The following is a 13,595-nucleotide window of genomic DNA, read 5'->3' on the forward strand; positions in this document are numbered from 1 at the left end:
ACGGGGATTGGGGGTGTCCCAGAGAGGGGTCTGGGGGTGCATGGGGAGACGGGGAGCAGAGGGAGTCCCAGCGGGGGGGCTGGGGGCACATGGGGAGCAGGGAGTTCCCAGCGGGGGGGCTGGGGGCACATGGGGAGCAGGGGGTCCCAGCGGGGGGGCTGGGGGCACACGGGGAGGAGGGGGTCCCAGCATGGGATTGGGGGCACACGGGGAGCAGGGAGGGGCCCAGTGGGCGGCTGGGGGCACATGGGAGCAGGGGGTCTAAGCAGGGGATTGGGGGCACTATACATGGGTAGCAGGGAGGTCCAGGCGGGGCTCTAGGGGAACATGGGGAGCAGGGGTTCCCAGCGGGGGACTGGGGGCACATAGGGAGGAGGGAGCCCGGGTGCCCTCAGCTGGGTTCAGCTTTGGGCTGGGAAGATGCGCTGGACGGGCAATGACCCAGCGAGTGGCTGCCCGGTGACTGCGGGGCAGAGTTTCCAGGGGACCTTGGGCTGCAAAAAGCTTTCGCTCTGGAAAGCTGCTGCAAGCTGGGGGGGCGGGGGGACGTCCTGTGCTGACGCTTTTTGAGACACTCAAGCAGCCTGAGACCCCAGCAAAAGAACCAGTGAATAAGCCGAGAGCAGAGCGTGAAGTCTGAGTGCGGGGAAACCACCCGAGATGGGCAGGAATTCTCACCCCCAGCAGGGGGCGCTGCGGGGCGCGGGGCAGGCGGGTTGGCTGCTGGGGCAGATCCCCGCTGCTCCAGGCCCAGCCTTTCACCCCCTAAGGAACAGGAAATGGCAGCTGTATTCCCTGAAATCCTCCGAGGCCCCCCTGCCATGGCCTGGCTCTGGGCACCTGGAGAAGCTTGTCTACCCGGCGCGCCCTGCCAGCACCCGGTGTGACCGTACCCCGCCAGGGCTGTGCCGGCATAACGCCTCCCGGGGGGCGCTCGGTTCTTGCTATAAACTGTCGCGTTTGCAATTCATGCCTTAGCTGGCGCGGGGGGCTCCTGCCTCCACCCTGCCCCGCAGCTGAGCCTTTGAGGGGGAGCAGGGGTTCATTTCCCAACTCTTGCTTTCTGCATGGGAATGAAATCGTTGGGCCGGGTGCAGGGAGACCCACAGGGCCCTGCAGGGCCGGCCCCTGGGCCTTTTCCAGCCTGCGCTCCCACGCTTGGCCCTCCCACCCCGCCGTCCCTCATTGAAAGGGGATGCAGAACTCAGCCCGGTCGACCCAGGGATGCTGAGACGGGCCCTGTGGCCAAGATCCAAGGGGCCAGAAGCTTCTGCAAACCAACGGTTTTTATTGTCCAAACGCAGGACGGGCGCAGGGAGGATCGAGTCCCTTCCCACCCAGGATTGGGACCACGGCTCGGCTTGGTGGGCACCCGCAGGCTGGGCCGCTGCTCTCAGGGGGAGCCTGCATCCCCCCACACTGGATCCTCAGCCGCTGGAGTCCTGAGGTCTTGGGCTCTCCTTGGGCAGTGGTAGAAATCCTTCGCAACAGCCATTGGGTGGGGGGTGGGGCGGGTTAGAGAGACAGACAAAGGGGGCAGGGAATATGACCCCCCGCCCCGCAGAGCAATGGGATGAGGAGGCATCAGTTGCTTAGGCCCATCCTGCCCGGCCTGGGGAGAGAAGAAGAGACAGTGAGACGCCGGCGGGGTCCAGGCTGGGGAGCTGGGATCCCATGGGGGTGGGGGATGGAGAAGGATCTGGACCTAGGGCTCAAGTTTGTTCTGAATCTCTGTCCCCAGGACCAGAGGCTGGAGGGAATCGTGCTCCCGGCATGGCTGGGCCGGCGGGTTTGACTTGTGCCCACAGGACCCTGGTCTAGCAGAGGCCCTCGGAGTCGGGATGGTTTTGAGGAGTTAGAGCACTCAGCAGCCCTGCATGGTGAGTATGTTCGTGGGTGGGGAAACCGAGGCACATGGCAGAGCTGGGAATAGGACCCAGGCGTCCTGATGCCCTATCCTGAGTGATTAAAGCAAAGCCACGCTGCCCCCTTTGCATGGGGCCCTTCCACGCCGGTGCCCTGGACAGAGCTCCCAGGGCCCCACAAGAAGTGTTCGGTTTGCTTGGGCTGGGCTGTCCCCCTGGGGACGGGCTCGGTTCCCCGCGAGGGACACGGCGCTGCAGAGAGGAGCAGGAGGAGACGTTGAATGAGTTGTGCCTGTCTGATGGCACTGGACCTCAGCTGGCAGCGGAGCAAGTCCCTGTGCCTCAGTTTCCCCCTCTGCAGAACGGGGCTGAGGCTCCTGCACTCGGAGGTCTGCTGCTGGGAGGTGCTAGGGGGTGGTAGCAGCACCCCAAAAACACGAACCTCTTCCAGGGCAGAGGGATTAGACACACACGTTAGAGATTATCCGCCGGGCACGGAGATGGTCCACCCGGGTCTCTGCCAAGGGGCAGAGCCACTAAGACTCATGGCAAAATGGGGAGAAAGGAGCAGCCACCCCCCAAAACAGAGTCAGAAAAGTAAAAGCCCCGGGGGGCACTTACCCCACAGCCCCCGCTCAGCCAGACAGGATGTGCTTGACGAAGGCTGTGGGGGGGAGGAGAGAGGTTTTAGGCAGAGGAACCAGGCCCCCAGGGGCACCTGGATGTCCCTCCCTTGGGAGCCTCACCCCCCCATGTTTCCCAGCCCTGCGGCTGGAGGGTCCCTGACTCCGGGCTCTCACCTTCGTAGTTGATGCAGCCGTTGGCGTCCTCGTGCCCGGACAGGAGGGTGTCCACCTCCTCCTCCGTCAGCTTTTCACCTGCAGCCGGAGGGGGCAGCGCGTTAGTGTTGGGGAGATGTTCCCCCCATACACCCAGTGCCCGTCCACCAGCCCAGGGGGCCCTGTCCCTGCTGGGTGCCAGACCAAAAGCCCTGGGGGGGGGCGTTTCCCTCCCGCCCATTCTGGGGAGCCCTGCCCTCCCATCTAGTGCGAGACTGACATCCCTGGCGGGGTCCTGTACCTGTCCGGTGCCTGCCTGACAGCCTGGGGGGCGGGAGCATTCCCCACTGCCCAGTACCAGACCGACAACCCTGTTCCACCCCCCAGCCCGGTGCTCACTCTGGGGGGCCCTGACCCCCCACTCAGTGCCTGACCGACAGCCATGCCCACCACCCGAAGCAGGGCACGCTGCCTCCTTCCCCGTCCCTGCCCACAGGCCTTGCCCAGCCCCGGCAGGGACGCTGAGCCTCAGCACAGCCAGTGCTTGGTGCTGGGCAGGACACCTGGGTGGGGTGCCCCTGACCTGGCACCGTATCCACGGGCCCCTGCCCCAGACTTGCTGAGCCTCGCCAGCCTCGGGGGCCCCTCTGCCAGCAGCAGGAGGTGCTCACCCAGCGTGGAGAGCACATGGCGCAGCTCAGCCCCCATGACGGTGCCGTTCCCCTCCTTGTCGAAGACCCGCAGCCCCTCCACGTAGTCCTCGTAGGTGCCCTGGTCCTTGTTCTTGGCGATGGTCTGCAGCATGGGCAGGAACTGCTCGAACTCCACCCGCCTGGAGTTCAGCTCTGCCACGGGAGGGAGAAACTGAGGCCGGGCCGAGCCCCCAGGGACCCTGCCATGCAGCCCCCCCCATGTGGCTGGAGGAGGGCAGTCTGGCCTCCATGGCACTGCATGGGGCCCCTGATGTCCCCCCATCACATCGCCTAACCAAACCCAAAGGAGGACTCCCATTGCTAACCCCAGCAGTCAGGGGGTCTCTGAAGGGCTAGTAGGTCCAGACCCACTCCCACCACACACACAAGCTGCTGCTCGGGTGGGGCTGAGGGGAGCCCCCCAGAGCAAGGGGTGCCTGGAAGTAATACCCCTCCAAGACGCATGGGGCAATTCCTTTCTCCCTTTGGAGCAACTGTTTCAGGCTCTCTGCAGACTCAGGCAGATGCCGTTACACCGAATTCCAGGTTTTTCCCTTCTCACAGTGCAAGCTGGGGCTGTGATGTCACGTGACTCCAGAAGCTGGGGCTTTGGCCACAGGCTGATAGTGCCCAAGCCAAATCCCACCCTTCACCCTGGCCCCACAGCTGCTGAGGCTGCTCGCTCACCATCGGGCTTGGGGTGGCCCAGCACCTTCATGACCTCGGCGTTGGTGGGGTTCTGGCCCAGGGCCCGCAGCACATCCCCGCACTGGCTCAGCTGAATCTTGCCATCCCCGACCCGATCAAAGAGCTGGAAAGCCTCCTTGTAATCTGGAGGCGGGGAGCAGAACAGGTCAGAGGGACTGGAACTGGCGATCCTCTGCCAGTCTAACCTGCCTGCTTCATGCCAGGATCGGGGCCAGACGGGATGGCGGGAGGCTCAGCCCAGTCCGGAGTGCCCTTCCTGCCAGCAGCCAGCAAAGCCCAGAGATCACCAACCCCAGCAGGAGTCGGGAGTCCTCACCCAGGAACAGAGCTCCAGAGACCCCCATCCCAGGGGGCAGCATCCCACTCTGGGCGTGACGTGCTGCTCACGCTTGTATCACCCCCAGAGCCCATCGAAATCTGAGACTACACACAGGGAACATCGCTGAGACACAGCCACCTCTGGCAGCTGCTGATTCAACTCACTCGCCACTGAAATGCAGCCACCACTGGGGTGGAGCCTGGTAGCTGCTGATTCAGCTCATGCACCACTGAAATGCAGCCACCTCTGGGGTGGAGCCTGGCAGCTGCTGATTCAACTCACTCGCCACTGAAATGCAGCCACCTCTGGGGTGGAGCCTGCCAGCTGCTTAGCAACACCACAGGATGGTTTAGGACAGGAAGCGAAGCACATGCCTGCGTTGGATTGAAACGGCGGGGGGTGTTGTGGCTGAATTAATGCACAATTGTGATGCTGGACACAGGGGTTCATACCTTGCCCAGAGTCGCTGTGGGATCTCCCCTAACCACCCAAGGGCACCAAAGCCTGCTGCCTTGGTTTGTACGCGACAGGACGCCCACAAGTGGCAGAGACCTGCTACTGCTGCAGGCCAAGAAGGGAATCCTCTAGCTCACCTGGCCAGGGCGGTGGTTTTAGAGCAGGAGGCCAGGAGTTCTAATCCCAGCTCCCTACCAGAACTGCATTTTACCTATGAGCCTGGGATGAGTGTCGGGAGGAGCCTGGCTCGTTCAGAGCCCAGGAGCTGCCAGCCAGCCAGCCAGGTGCTTGCATCTTAACCCGACACCCCCACGTTGAGAGAGCTCCCTGGACAGAGCCCCCCACACCCAGGTCCCGCCCCATGGCAGGCTAATGGAAGATGCCACATACCCAGGGTTTCTGCCCCCAGGGGATGGGTTAGGACCTCACAGGAGCTTGCTGGGGACAGAGGCCCAAGGCAGGAACCGCATAAGTGGGGGAGAAGCAACTGGATTTAGTGGGGCCAGAGCTGGGTGAGGGCTGGTAGAAGAGTGACCCCCCCACCCCCCAGACACACGGCCCAGCGACTTACCCTCCAGCTGGTCCTTGCTAAACTCAATCTGCAAAGAGGAAGTGACAGAAACAGGGACATGAATGAAGATTTGGGGGAGCTGCACAAAGTCCGTTACCGCGCCTACGTGACAGGACCGGGGGCGCAGTGGGGTGAATGCTCCGGGTATCACCCGCCAGCTCTCTGCTGCAGGGGCCAAGCTCGGCCCCCGGGACCCCTCCAGCCTGACCTCACTAAACGCCTCACTGGGCGAGCCTCGGACCTCACCGCTCTGACCTCAGGCTCAGTGGGGCTGGCAGCCATTTTCTTCGGGGGGAGAGAAAGCAGCTGCCAGCTGGCCAAAATTCATAGCTTCCGGGGGGGGAGGGGTGCTGAGAGACCCCCCCCCTTTGCGTCTGTCTACCATGGAGTTGGGGGGCAGGGAGCCCTGGGGGCTGAGCTCAGTTGCGGGGGGGGGGGTGAGGCCTTACAGGACCTGATGCCAAGGTGCAAACAGGAAGCTGCCCCAGTTGCTGGGGGCGGTGAACGGGCCTGTGAGTTTTGCTCAATATAAGGCGAGGGCTGAGTCTGCTCCCGCCCCGGCCTCTGCCAGCAGGGGGCGCTGTGGGGAGCAGGGCAGGGTCCCAGGCTGGGGGGGGAGTGCCCAGGTTCGCCCGCCCCAGTCTCTGCCAGAAGGGGGCGCTGTGGGGAGCAGGGCAGGGGCCCAGGCTATTGGGGAGGGGGTGCCCAGCTTCGCCTGCCCCAGTGTCTGCCAGCAGGGGGCGCTGTGGGGAGCAGGGCAGGGGCCCAGGCTATTGGGGAGGGGGTGCCCAGCTTCGCCTGCCCCAGTGTCTGCCAGCAGGGGGCGCTGTGGGGAGCAGGGCACGGTCCCTGGCTGTGTATGTGGAGGGTGCCCAGGTTCGCCCGCCCCAGTCTCTGCCAGCAGGGGGCACTGTGGGGTAAAGGGCGGGGCCCTGGCTGTGAGGGGTACCCAGCTTCGCCCGCCCCAGTGTCTGCCAGCAGGGGGCGCTGTGGGGAGCAGGGCAGGGGCCCTGGCTGTGTGTGGGGGGGTGCCCAGGATTGTCCGCTGCAGTGTCTGCCAGCAGGGGGCGCTGTAGGGAGCAGGGCAGGGGCCCAGGCTATTGGGGGGGGGTTGCCCAGCTTCGCCTGCCCCAGTGTCTGCCAGCAGGGGGTGCTGTGGGGCGCAGGGCAGGATCCCTGGCTGTGTATGTGGAGGGTGCCCAGGTTCGTCCGCCCCAGTCTCTGCCAGCAGGGGGCGCTGTGGGGAGCAGGACAGGGGCCCAGGCTATTGGGGGGGTTCCCAGCTTCGCCCACCCCAGTTTCTGCCAGTAGGGGGCACTGTGGGGCACAGGGCAGGGTCCCTGGCTGTGTATGTGGAGGGTGCCCAGGTTTGTCCGCCCCAGTCTCTGCCAGCAGGGGGCGCTGTGGGGCACAGGGCGGGGCCCTGGCTGTGTATGTGGAGGGTGCCCAGGATTGTCCGCTGCAGTCTCTGCCAGCAGGGGGCACTGTGGGGAGCAAGGCAGGGGCCCAGGCTATTGGGGGGGTGCCCAGCTTTGCCCACCCCAGTGTCTGCCAGCAGGGGGCGCTGTGGGGAGCAGGGCAGGGGCCCAGGCTGTGGGGGGGGGTGCCCAGGTTCACCCACCCCAGTGTCTGCCAGCAGGGGGCGCTGTGGGGAACGGGGCAGGGGCCCTGGCTGTGTATGTGGGGGGTGCCCAAGTTTGTCCGCCCCAGTCTCTGCCAGCAGGGGGCGCTGTGGAGAGTAGGGCAGGGCCCTGGCTGTGTCTGTGGGGGGTGCCCAGGTTTGTCCGCCCCAGTCTCTGCCAGCAGGGGGCGCTGTGGGGAGCAGGGCAGGGGCCCTGGCTGTGTATGTGAAGGGTGCCCAGGTTTGTCCGCCCCAGTCTCTGCCAGCAGGGGGCGCTGTGGGGAGCAGGGCAGGGGCCCAGGCTGTGAGGGGGTGCCCAGGTTCGCCCGCCCCAGTGTTTGCCAGCAGGGGGTGCTGTGGGGAGCAGGGTAGGGGCCCAGGCTATGGGGGGGGGGTGCCCAGCTTCGCACACCCCAGTGTCTGCCAGCAGGGGGCGCTGTGGCGAGCAGGGCGAGGGCCCTGGCTGTGAGGGGGTGCCCAGGTTCGCCTGCCCCAGTGTTTGCCAGCAGGGGGTGCTGTGGGGAGCAGGGCAGGGGTCCAGGCTATGGGGGGGGGTGCCCAGCTTCGCCCACCCCAGTGTCTGCCAGCAGGGGGCGCTGTGGGGAGCAGGGCAGGGGCCCTGGCTGTGTATGTGAGGGGTGCCCAGGTTCGTCCGCCCCAGTCTCTGCCAGCAGGGGGCGCTGTGGGGAGCAGGGTAGGGGCCCAGGCTATGGGGGGGGGTGCCCAGCTTCGCACACCCCAGTGTCTGCCAGCAGGGGGCGCTGTGGCGAGCAGGGCAAGGGCCCTGGCTGTGAGGGGATGCCCAGGTTCGCCTGCCCCAGTGTTTGCCAGTAGGGGGTGCTGTGGGGAGCAGGGCAGGGGTCCAGGCTATGGGGGGGGTGCCCAGCTTCACCCACCCCAGTGTCTGCCAGCAGGGGGCGCTGTGGGGAGCAGGGCAGGGGCCCTGGCTGTGTATGTGAGGGGTGCCCAGGTTCGTCCGCCCCAGTCTCTGCCAGCAGGGGGCACTGTGGGGAGCAGGGTGGGGGCCCTGGCTGTGGGTGGGGTGCCCAGCTTCACCCGCCCCAGTGTCCGCCAGCAAGGGGCACTGTGGGGTGCAGGGCGGGGGCCCTGGCTGTGGGGCGGGGGGGTGTCCAGGTTCGCTGCCCCAGTCTCTGCCAGCAGGGGGTGCTGTGGGGAGCAGTGTGGGGGCCCTGGCTGTGAAGGGTGCCCAGGTTCGCCCGCTTCAGTGTCCGCCAGCAGGGGGCGCTGTGGGGAGCAGTGTGGGGGCCCTGGCTGTGAGGGGTGCCCAGGTTCGCCCGCTTCATTGTCCACCAGCAGGGGGCGCTGTGGGGAGCAGTGTGGGGGCCCTGGCTGTGAGGGGTGCCCAGGTTCGCCCGCTTCATTGTCCACCAGCAGGGGGCGCTGTGGGGAGCAGGGTGGGGGCCCTGGCTGTGAGGGGTGCCCAGGTTCGCCCGCTTCATTGTCCGCCAGCAAGGGGCGCTGTGGGGAGCAGTGTGGGGGCCCTGGCTGTGGGGCGGGGATGTCCAGGTTCGCCCGCCCCAGTCTCTCCCAGCAGGGGGCTCTGGGCCATGCATGCAGCTGTGTTCATATAAGGGCCTGATCGCCCCCTCCCCGGTCACACTCTTTATTGGGGCCCTACCTCACTGCCTCAGGAATCTGCCTGCATTCTGCCGGCCCCCCCCGGCACAGAGCCGCGACCAGTTGGGCCACCCCACAGCAACTCGACCCCCCCCCCTTGGCGCGGCCTGGCAAAGCGATGCCTGGCGCTGGGGCTGGAAGAAATCTGCCCGGAAAAGCGGGTGCTAATCCCCCGGCCGCAGCCACCTGTCCCCGAGCCGGCTGCCTGGGAATGCAGGCCCACGCCAGCACCCCCCCCCCGACACTTCCAGCCTGTCATGAAAATAACAGGGCCCTGCTCACCACCTAAATTTATCTGCCCCAGTGACCTGTGCTCAGCCCCCCCCCCCAGCTATGACTGGCTAACAGCCCCCTGCCCCCCAGCTTGCTCCTGCCTGAGTGGAGCCGCTGCCCATTGTTGGAGAAAGGCAGTAACAACCGAGAGACAGAACCCAGGAGTCCTGGCTCCCAGCCCCGCACCCCTTCTCCAAGCCACCAGACCCCCCCCCCATTTCCTGGCACCATGGCTAGAACCCAGGAGCTGGTCTCTGGCTGCTTAGATGGGACCCAGTTAGATGAAGCAAGTTCCCCTGGCTGCGGTCCCCGGCCCCACCTCAGCCCCACTGCTGAGCACCTAGGGGTTGCGCTGGGGCAGGGAAGTGGTTAGACGGGGGCGGGGTAGCTAGAACTCTTGGGTTCTGGACCAAGATCTGCTGTCGACTCACACGGGGGAAGTCAAAGCCCCAGCCTGGGCCTCAGTTTCCCCACCTGTAAAGGGGCTAATACTGGCCCTTCCCCACTGGGGCCAGGGTAGCTGCTGTGTCCCTGATGGAGTCTGGGGGAATCCGCCTGCACCCCATGAACCCTCTGGGTCATGCCCCTTTCGGGGGGGGGCACACTAGGTAGGGGGGAGGGGCTCCAGCCCACTCCTTGAAAATGCAGGTGCTGGTCAGTATTTGGGCCGTGAGGAAGCAGCTTGGGGGGGAGGGGGGGCTGATGGGGGACATTTTCTTATCGGTCTCGCCTGTGGCAAATAGGCAGCAGTGCAGTGGACCGGGTCAGGGGCACCCTGTCTGTCCTTGGCTCTGTGCCGTCCAGCCACCAGGCTCCCTGGCCCGCTCGCATGGCAGGTCTAAACCTCTCGGCTTTGCTGCTAAATGGGGGTGGGGATCCCCCCCAGCCACAGTCCTGGCCCCATGCACCCCCTCCCAGATCTCTCTCCGCCCCCCATTTCACAGCCCCCACATACCACCACTTTAGAGAGGTCAATCGGTGGCTCCTTGGGTTTCTCCGGGGCTGGGGCTGGGGCCGGGGCTGGTTCTGGGGCTTTGGGCTTAGCTGCAGCAGCCGCTGGCTTGGCTACGGCCGGCTTGGATACGGCCGGTTTGGCTGGTGCGGCCACCGGCTTCTTGACGGGCAGATCCTTCTTGGGGGGCATGATGGCTGGGCCTGGTGGCACGTGCCCAGGCAAGCGGGGCTGGCAGACGAGGCTGCGGGGCCGTGAAGTCCCAGCCTGGGGCTGGCCCTGCCCAGCCTGGCTTAAATAGCCTGGGGTGACGTCAGGCTGTAGCAGTGCTAGATAAGGGCAGTGGGAGGGGTGGGGGGGCTACAAATGGGAGCATCATTCATTGTCAGAAGTGACAGCTTCTCCCCCCCCCCCAGCTCCAGGGCTTTTCTTAGCGACGAGCTCAAGGGGGCAGCCATGCCAAGCATGCACCAGGGAGCCAGGCCAGGCCCCCAGCACGGTGCCCCCCCATCAGAGAAAATCCTCCCCCAAGCACGAGGGGCCTGGAGGTGCATGAACACGGGTTGGTGGCGGTGAGGGCTGGGCACTGCCCGCCCTGGAGATGGGGCCCAATGGGGACCTAGTAGGGCCCTTTCCTCTGCTCAAATGGCACCGGGACCAAGCCGCAGTGCTGGGCCGGGGACCCAGGAGTCCTGGCTCCCAGCCCCCTCCCCCATCCCAGGCCCCAGGACTCCTGGAACCCAGGTGCCCTGACGTCAGCTCCCCCAGCCAGACACTAGCCCCCGCCCCCTCCCAGCGCGGGAATAGAGCCCAGGTGTCCGGGGTCCACTCTCAGCACTTGGCCACACAGCCCCCTCCCCCTCCAAGGGAGGGTGGGGGGCTGCTCTGCTGGCCATGGGCAGAGAGCTGGGCAGAGGGCACAGTATGCGACTGGGTGATGCGCAGGGAGCTGCAGGCTAGTGATGGGGTGGCTGTGACCCCAACGTGGAGCTGTGAAGGGGCTGTGCTGTGGGGGGGGGTGCTTTTGCCTCTGACCTGTCCCCCCGCCCCCCACCTAGGTGGTGGTGCCAGAATTCAGATAAACCCGTGGGCAGCTCCTTGTGGGCAGTAATATTCCAGGGGTGGGGGGAGGACTTTTGGAAGGTGCCCCCCCCGGTTTAAATTCAGCTGATGATTTGCTGCCTTTCCTACCCTGCTGTGAAGCGTCGCCAGCTCCAGTTAGCCAGGGCTGGGTGCAGCAATGTCTAAGCTGCTGGTGTGGCCCACCCCAGAGGTGGCTGCATCGGTGTGTGCTCCCTCAGCCCCCGAGGAGCTGGGTGGGTTCATTAGCACCTGGAAATTACCCTGAGTGTAAATGAAAATGCCTGGGCCAGGCGGGGACTGGCCAGCTCTGGCCCTGGGCCCAGCCCTGCCAGCTAAGCAGGGGTTGATGGAAAAGTCCAGGTGGCCATCGGTGAGCTATGTACCCCCCCAGTCCCATGAAGCGGGTTTCTCCGTATATTATTATTAACAAGACGGCCTGGCTGGGCCCCAGCAGTGCTGAGCAGGGGGCGGGGCCCATGGCGCAGCAGGTGGGGGAGCAGAAGGGAAGAGTCAGGCCAAGCAGCCTTGGGGGGGTGTGTAGGGAAGAGGGGTGTCCAGGCCTGGCACTTGGTGGGGAGATGCAACACCCCCTTCACACCCCCACCCTCTCACAAAGAGCGGGTCTGGCTCCACTGCCCTGGAGCATAAATCCAGGTGGGGGGGAGGGGGCGGCTAGGTGTCACCCAAGCCAGCTCCCCCCCAGTTCCACACCCTTGGTGGGGTTGTGCCCACCCTGTACCTCAGTTTCCCCTGTTAAACAGGGCAGCTTCCTCCTGCCCCCGTGGCTGAGGGTGGGGATCTATGGGCCATTCACAGCTGGAACCCAGTCGTCGGCTGCCCCCTTTCCCCCATGGATTGGGGCCCACGCAGCAGCTGTTCTGGGCAGGCTGAGAGCTCCTGTCCCATTGGAGGGGTGGGGCCCAAGACAAGCCCCCCAGGGTCCATCCTACACTGGAGCTGGGGAGCAGGCCTGGGTTGGCAGAGGCAGGGTCCCCTGTTGGGCCCTGGGGGAGGAGGTGTGACCCCAGCTCAGCTCTGGGCCCCGCCTGCCACTCTCACCCAGGTCTCCCATTCCTCCCGCTGCTGTGGGCCCAGCACTGGGGTGCCCCTTCCACCCCCTAGCAGGGGGAGGGGACAGAGATAGCAGAGCTGGAGGGAGGGGATCCTCAGCCCTGAAACGGGGGCAGAGGGGTGTCCTGCCACCCCAGCCGCTCAGCCCAGAACCCCAGCTCCTCCCAGGGGGAAGCTGAAAGGCACCGGAGGAGCTGCGATTGGCAGGAGCAGGGGACGGGATTAGGGGCTGTAATCCCTGGGCTCGGCAGGGGGTTGGGTGCCTACGGGGGCAGAGCCAGAGGATTGTTCAGGGACAGCCCCAGGCCGCACACGGGGCATTAACCTGGCTTAGTCTGCAAATCGCACCCCTCCTGTGGCTCAGCCCTCCCCACTGGCACCTCTGCTGGGCAGAGGGGCTGTTACGCTGGGGCAGTGCCCGGCCTGGCCCGGCCCGACTGAGCCCAAGAGCCTGTCTCTGACGGGGGCCAAAGCCAGGCAGCCGCGGGGAGATAAGCCAGCCCCCGTACTCCAGCCGGGTGCAAGCCCTGCAGCGTGGGATTCACAATCCCTTTCGGCAGCACTGTTGCCAGGTGAAAGCCAGTTCTGCCCAGCGCTGGCACCGGGGCCAAGGTCGGCAGGCGGAGGGGGACGCCAGGCTTGGCCCAGATCTGCAGATTTAACCTTCAAATTGGCAACACTGTTAACGGGGGCCCAGCTTGTTCCCAGGGGCAAGGGGGGAGCCTAGGGGCCGCCTGAGAGACGATGCGTCCTCCTCCATCAGCTCTGATCCACCGGCCCTGGTGCGGGAGGGCAGAGCGTGGCTACAGCAGAGAACTTGCCAAGAGACAGGATGGTGATGTCTAACCTCTGCCCAGCCCCAGGGCAGCTCCCTACCAGGTTGGGGTAGAATTATAGAAGATTAGGGTTGGAAGGGACCTCAGAAGGTGATTCTGGGATGTATTAACAGGTGTGTTGTAAACAAGACACAAGAAGTCATTCTTCTGCTCTACTCTTCGCTGGTCAGGCCTCAACTGGAGTATTGTGTCCAGTTCTGGGCACCGGATTTCAAGAAAGATGTGGAGAAATTGGAGAGGGTCCAGAGAAGAGCAACAAGAACGATTAAAGGTCTTGAGAACATGACCTGCAAAGGAAGGCTGAAAGAATTGGGTTTGTTTAGTTTGGAAAAGAGAAGACTGAGAGGGGACATGATAGCAGTTATCAGGTATCTAAAAGGGTGTCGTCAGGAGGAGGGAGAAAACTTGTTCACCTTCCCCTCCAATGATAGAACAAGCAGCAATGGGCTTAATCTGCAGCAAGGGAGATTTAGGTTGGACATTAGGAAAAAGTTCCTAACTGTCAGGGTGGTTAAACACTGGAATAAATTGCCTAGGGAGGGTGTGGAATCTCCATCGCTGGAGATATTTAAGAGTAGGTTAGATAAATGTCTATCAGGGATGGTCTAGACAGTATTTGGTCCTGCCATGAGGGCAGGGGACTGGACTCGATGACCTCTCGAGGTCCCTTCCAGTCTTAGAGTCTATAAGGTCATCGAGTCCAAACCCCTGCTCAAAGCAGGACCAATCCC

The 13,595-nt window shown here is 64.7% G+C and overlaps 1 protein-coding gene across 1 annotated transcript; it reads right to left on the reverse strand.

The window, feature by feature from the left end:
* Nucleotides 1–1,268: 1,268 nt before the first annotated feature.
* On the reverse strand, nucleotides 1,269–10,154 carry LOC115647905 (myosin light polypeptide 6-like). Its single transcript, XM_030554831.1, has 7 exons — nucleotides 9,878–10,154; nucleotides 5,391–5,418; nucleotides 4,024–4,167; nucleotides 3,316–3,489; nucleotides 2,666–2,743; nucleotides 2,487–2,529; nucleotides 1,269–1,612 (listed from the first exon to the last, which is right to left on the reverse strand). The coding sequence occupies exons 1-6, from the start codon at nucleotides 10,064–10,066 to the stop codon at nucleotides 2,501–2,503; spliced, it is 642 nt and encodes a 213-aa protein (XP_030410691.1). The 5' UTR covers nucleotides 10,067–10,154; the 3' UTR covers nucleotides 1,269–1,612; nucleotides 2,487–2,500.
* Between the last annotated feature and the right edge of the window lie 3,441 nt (nucleotides 10,155–13,595).

Source organism: Gopherus evgoodei, chromosome 3 (assembly GCF_007399415.2).
Source record: "Gopherus evgoodei ecotype Sinaloan lineage chromosome 3, rGopEvg1_v1.p, whole genome shotgun sequence".
Taxonomy (NCBI): Eukaryota; Metazoa; Chordata; order Testudines; family Testudinidae; genus Gopherus; species Gopherus evgoodei.

What these genes read in the sequence shown, in the direction of transcription:
- LOC115647905 (XM_030554831.1), bottom strand. Translation starts at nt 10,066, where the DNA reads ATGCCCCCCAAGAAGGATCTGCCCGTCAAGAAGCCGGTGGCCGCACCA. An exon ending in GGGCCACCCCAAGCCCGATG is followed by an intron (nt 3,490 to 4,023) that starts GTGAGCGAGCAG and finishes CTCCCGTGGCAG; the next exon opens with AGCTGAACTCCAGGCGGGTG. An exon ending in CGGCTGCATCAACTACGAAG is followed by an intron (nt 2,530 to 2,665) that starts GTGAGAGCCCGG and finishes TCCCCCCCACAG; the next exon opens with CCTTCGTCAAGCACATCCTG.